Source organism: Aptenodytes patagonicus, chromosome 5 (genome assembly GCF_965638725.1).
Source record: "Aptenodytes patagonicus chromosome 5, bAptPat1.pri.cur, whole genome shotgun sequence".
NCBI lineage: Eukaryota > Metazoa > Chordata > Aves > Sphenisciformes > Spheniscidae > Aptenodytes > Aptenodytes patagonicus.
In genome coordinates, this window is record NC_134953.1 from 25,308,099 (window position 1) to 25,314,098 (window position 6,000).

General features: G+C 49.2%; 1 protein-coding gene across 3 annotated transcripts in view; it reads right to left on the minus strand.

The window, feature by feature from the left end:
- The window catches only part of SHTN1 (shootin 1), a 68,570-nt gene extending 66,974 nt beyond the window's left edge, over positions 1 to 1,596 (minus strand). For 2 of the 3 annotated variants that reach the window (XM_076339095.1, XM_076339094.1), the window contains exon 1: positions 1,466 to 1,596. In XM_076339095.1, coding sequence (XP_076195210.1) covers positions 1,466 to 1,523 — 58 coding nt within the window. In that variant the 5' untranslated portion in view covers positions 1,524 to 1,596. The remainder of the gene's footprint in view (positions 1 to 1,465) is intronic. The other variant, XM_076339097.1, reaches the window with a different exon arrangement.
- Between the last annotated feature and the right edge of the window lie 4,404 nt (positions 1,597 to 6,000).

Genomic DNA, 6,000 nt, shown 5'->3' on the forward strand with positions numbered 1-6,000 from the left:
GGTTAAGAAAAGCTTCTGCTGCACAGCAAAGGTGACCAAGCATATTTATGGTCAGAATGAATGACAGAAAAAGGGGTGCTGATCACACCTCCATAATTTCACTCTTTTACACAACTTTGTCCAACAGGTCCTTTCCAAACAGCTCCTCCCAGGCTTGCAGGAGACCAGGAGAACACAGCTGTGGGAATTACCAGCTGCGAATTACAGCATTGGTACTTGCACCTACTGCGCATGAAGCTGTGAGCCAGGAGACACACCAATCACTCGATGCATGCTCACAAGCAGATGTCCACAATTCAAACGGCTGGTAATGCCAGTTCTTGAAATGTTGCCTACCTACTTAACCAAGGTAGAAAACTGCTGGACCAACCTGGTTCAGAGATAGACTGACCAGGGAAGTTAAAAAATGGGCTGCCTTTTGAGCAATGAAGCTCTTTTCCATGCCCCTTCTTGCAGAAGATGAAATATTACAATGTTTTTGTTTCCGAGCCAAACTACGCACTCATGAAGCTGAATATCTACCAAGCTGAAGTACTGGACTTTTCTACAAAAGCACCGAGAGTGACTCACACAGGGAACCAAACCTGCCCAGGACAAGTGCTTCCTCTCATTTACACTGGAACTACAAAGGCTCTACAGAAACTTACGGCGTATCAGGGTGAGCCCCGAGCTATCGGTGGGAAGTTTGCACACTGACGGGCAGTGGGATGGAGGGGTTTGATGGGTTGGGTTAGTATCAGATTCTGCAACACAGAGCGGGAGATGGGACACGATGCCAGGTTAGGTGCAGCCAGGCACTCCACATGAAGCTCAGCTTCACAGAGAGACAGCGAGGCAGACGGACTTTCACTTCCTGGAGCCGGCCAGACATCTGGGCTCACCGGTACCACCGGCCGGGGGATCAACGCCAGCCATTAGCTGTGCACCCGTTACCAGCACGCGGGCTAGACTGAATGCCAGGCAGGAAGGTCCACGTTGACAGCAGTGACAGCCCATGTGCTACAGCGCCTCTGCCTCCTGCCCTCACCCCAACCCACCATTGGCCACCGTGACGCCCGCGCTCACCCAGCTTCAGCCGAGAGCACCTGCGGGGAGGCGAGGCAGCTGGGACGGGCACCGACAAGGGTGCCGACAACAGCCAAAACGTTTCACTCCCACGATTTATTTTGTTAAGGCTTTTTTTTTTTCTCTGCGTGGTCAGAGAAAGGGGCCTGGGAACGAGAAGGGACCTGATGCCCGGCCCGGGGGACGCCCAGGCCGCAGCCGCACCCCCCCCCACCTCCGGCCGGCGCAGGCCGCGCCCGCCCTGACGCGCCCCGTCCCCCCGCGCCGCCGGGCGCGGAGCCCTCGCCTCACGCCGCCCCGCGGCGGCCGCGCTCCCGCCGGCCGAGCCCGGGCCCGCGGCAGCGGAGGGGGAGCCGCTCTCTCCAGCGCCGGAGGCGGCGACGCCGCCGCCCGCCCCTACCTTGATCCTTCAGGCTGGCGAGGAGCTCCAGCTGCTTCTCCTCGTCGGAGCTGTTCATCCTGCCCCGCTCCGCCCCACCTAGCGCGGCTTCACCTGGCAGCGGGCGGGCGGCAGCGGCCGGAGCCCCGGGGCGCGGCGGGCGCGGCGAGCGGCCCGGCCCGCTCTGCACATGCCCAGACTCCCGCGGCGTCCCAGTGAGCATGTGCGAGGGTGCGGGCACGGCGGCACCTCGCCCCGCGGGCAGGCACCGGCTGACAGGCTGACACGCAGCCCGCACGCACGCGGGCTCAGGGCTCCTGCGTCTCCCCGCCCGCTCCCCAGGCCGGGTAGGGCCTCGGAGGGCTGCTCTGGTTGTTAACGAGGCGGTAGGAGGGGGAAAAAACCCACCAACAGGCCACCGGTCAGAGGAGACATACGTCCTCGTAATCCTGTTGGGGTGGTCGGCGCGCCAGCCGCCCTCACGCAGGCACGGACAGGCCGTGAACGCCCTTCCCTCCAGCCTCCCGGGCAGGGGTCTCATACGGGGTCCCCCGTGAGCCGGGAAGAAGCCCTCCCGCACCGCTCCCCACACGGCTGCGGGTGCGTGCATTTTTAATTAGCCCTTTTTGCACGATTTGCATAGGGCAGCTTTCCACTTGGGATCCGTGCGCTGCCCAGAGGAGTGGTGGGAGGACGTGAGACTGCTATTTGAGTACCGTGGTATGAAGAAAGCTAAAAGGTTTAAAAAAAAAAGAGTTGGAGGGTTGCATTGCTGTTTGTGAGGATCTGAGGGAAACGGCTGCGTGCCAGTTCCAGTGTCCAGCACTTAATCGCAATTTTGGAACGACATGAGGGTGGAGGGCTCTGACAGGGACCCCACTGTGTTCCGCTCAGAACACAGTTCTTCTCTCTGCTGTTCTCTGATGATCCCTGTGGGAAAAAGGAGGTGATCCAGGGATGATCTCTCTATTAAAATGGTTGCCTTACCTGGCTTATCCCAAGGCTGACACCGAGTGCACTGCAGAATTTGTTTCTGCCTCTGTTTTTTGCTGAGCTTCAGTAGTGGTCAGCTGAGTGGCAACTATCTTCAGATTTGCATGGGCAAAGGTACAATTCATACACCTCTTTCCCTCCTTCTTTGGCAAACACCCATCGTTCACCATGGCAGGCAGGTCAGAAAACACAGCATTGCCACAGACGTGGCAACATTAGTTAGAAATATCTGGGAAGGAAAGGAAAAAGACCTCACTACAAAGAGCTGCTCAGTCCTCCTGCCTCCTTCCTCCCAGACTGCATCCTCTAGTCTTCTCGTCTTGACCTAGTAAACCTTTAAAACATGAAGAGACTCCATATTGATGCTTTACAGCATTATCTGTCCTAGAGGTGGTTAATAACACATGTAGCATCCTGGAAAGAAGCCAGCAGATCCATGTGAGCTATGCTGGTGTCTCATAAGCGTGGTATGCTCATGTAAGGCAAAGGAGGCCACACAGGGAAGTTCATAAGCTAGTCAGCTTATTTTGAACTAGTCAGCACAAAATGCATTTAACGGTACCAACTGCAAAGTTATAAATTCATGCTCCTAGAGGTGGAGTCATATGCAAAGAATGGGAAATTATCTTGGAAAACGAACGCTCTATAGAGGAAGTGGGAGGCAAAGTGCAAGTAATTACATATGTGCTGCCAGCAAGGTACTGCAGCAAAAGAATGGGATGTACACTGACAGCAGGGAAAAATTTCTTCTATGACATTGACAAGACCAAAATAAAGTTACTGTATCCAGTTCTTCAAAAGGTGGTACAGAGACATTTACGGAGAAAGCACAAGGTAAAAAAAAATCACCTAAGTTTTGAGGGAGAGTGCTTTGCAATGAGAGACCTCAAACCCTTGATCTTTTTAATTGAGCAAAAAGGAAACAAATTATTTGATTATGTTAATTTCACAGGAGAAAATTCTCAATACTTGAGGGCTTTTCAACCTAATGGAAAAGAGTCAACCAAAGTCTGTGTCTGTAACCAGAAGCTGAACATAAAAACTACAAATAAAGTCACACATCAATAAATGCCTCCATTTGAAGGAACACAGAGGTCCTATTTAGGTCATCAGAGTTCTGGGCTGACCTTGGTTTCGAATAGCCCCCGCTTTAAGTCAGAGCAGTTTTGCCAGTGTTTTACTTTTTAGCGTCCTTTCTTGGGCTGCCTGTTGGCGACCCTTCAGCCACAGGTCTCATTCCAAGCCCCTCTTCCCATTGCTGATATCACCCCCCTCCATTTCCAAACCGATTTCTTTCATGCAGCGCAATAGCAGGATTTGCAAAAGAGTCATTGTAGGGTTGCTTATCCCTGTACTGTGCCAAGACACCAGACATCTTCGTCTTGCAACAGTGTTCTGTCTGTTGTACGCAGCCAGAAAAGGGCATAAAATCTCTTTGATATCTGCAGAGACAGTAAGTCTTCCATTATTTTATTTATTTATTCAAATTAAAGTAGTATGGCTCTGTCAAAAGAATTCCCTTCCATAATTTCTATATTGCGGCTTCGTCGTTGTTCTTATTGTTACTATTCACTTAGACCTACATCAAGTTACAGTACCTTGAAAAGTAAGCATTTAAAACAAGGATGTGCTTGTTACAGTCCCTTTTGGTTGCAATGGTAGGATGGGTGCCACTACAACATTATTCCTCAAAGATATTAATTGTTAATCAAGTGTTGCTTTTCTTTTTGTAAGTTAGCAGACAACAGAAAAATTAACTCCATTTCTAAATTTGCTAATGGATCCCCCTACACTCTAAGGATTTAACATCCCCAGAAGTGTTCCCCTGGATCATGAATTCCATTCATTGTTTCAGGGTTATTTTAAATAAGAGTTAGTCTGTAATGCCTATTTCTATGTAATATAATGTGTCTACATTGTGATTTGATAGCTGATGCTGTAAACGATTAAGATCATAAAAGGCCTGAACAGGCAATACAAGCAGCCGACGTGGGATTTCACAATGTTTAAATAGAATTTGGGTAGCAATTGCTTCCTCTGTCAAAGAAAAGCAATGTTGTACTTTGAACATACACAACCAGTTTCTAGTGTTAGCATTTCAAGAATACTGTTTTGTCTTTGTTAAATGGGAAGGCTAAGACTAAAAGTGTCTGAAAACTTGTCCAGTACACAGTCGGTACCAGTGCTGGGAAAAAAATCAAGGACTGAGTCACTTTCTACTGGATAATCCATGTCAGTGGCTGGCACGTCATGGATAATCCATGTCCTTTTTGAGAGGAAGATTCAGATGGATTCACCGTATCTTTAGGTTTCACCCATATGTGCCTGTTCTTCCAAGACCTGGGACAGCTTTGTCACAGACTGTGCAAAGTTTTGAGAATCACAAATGATACTTGGTAGGAAAATTGAAGACAGACATGGGGAAGGCTAGAAGCACTGTAGCAAGTGGGATTGAAATTCAGCTCTTGCCCAAGTGGAACAGTGATTTCAGCTGGGTATCATTCTAGACAATGCTCTGTTATGCTACACATAAAAAGTGATAATCAAATGCATCAGTACAATAAGTACATAATTTCTGGAAGTTTGAGTAAATGAAGGTAATATGTGGCTGCGAAAAAAGCCTAAATCTGGAATCTAAATAAGTAGGTAAGACACACTGTGGTTTCCTCCTGCTGTGCTTGGCGCTGGTGAGACATCAGACAGAATAGTATGCCAGCTCCTACTACCACGCGTTGAATAGAAAGACAGACCTGTCGGGGAGAGTCTGCAGAGAGCCTGCGATGAGAGTGGTCAGTTCTAAATGTAACCTGGGCCTACGAGAAGAAATAAATGATGTGTTCGGGGGGATCGTTTCCTGTAGAGAAAACCCAGGGAAAGAATAATGAAGGTCTTGATATCAGTTAAGGACTGTCACAAAGTTGTTAATAAGCTGTCCTCAGTAACCACTGCGTTGGAGAATTAGTGCAGGGTTTAAACTGTAAGAGGGGAGACAGGTTAGGTATTAAAAAAGGTTCTATTAGTGGAAGCACTGGAATAGGATACAAAGAAGAGGGAAGGTGAAATCTTCAGAAGTTTCTGGCAGGTCTAGGTGACCTGTGAAAGTCTGCTCTTCTGATAATCTGTGTAGGTGACAGGACTGAGAGCAAATGTACCACTCCCGCTCCTCTCTGCCTCCAGTTCCCACCATCCACACCAAGGCTAACTTCACAAGAGGCCTCCCCTGCAACCTTTCCAACTCTTCGCAGGCAATTTTATTTCTCCAGGCAGGTCCACATATAACCAGGAGCTGGTGATGGACTCTGACTAAGCTCTAAGAAGGATGGGGGAGAAAACTAAGCTGAATGGCAATACCTCTTCCCCGCTGAATCTCTTGGCATAGTAACCCAAACCAGATACTTGGAAGGGTTTGCAGAGCCCTGTGTTCTGAGGGATGATTCAGTCTTCCTATATCTCTGCTCCCACCCCCTGTTGTTCACAGATGATTATGTTTATAAGCTTTATTGGAAATAACACTCTGGTACATTTGTTCAAGCCCCTTTGTTGTTGTTACTCTCCCTGCAGCA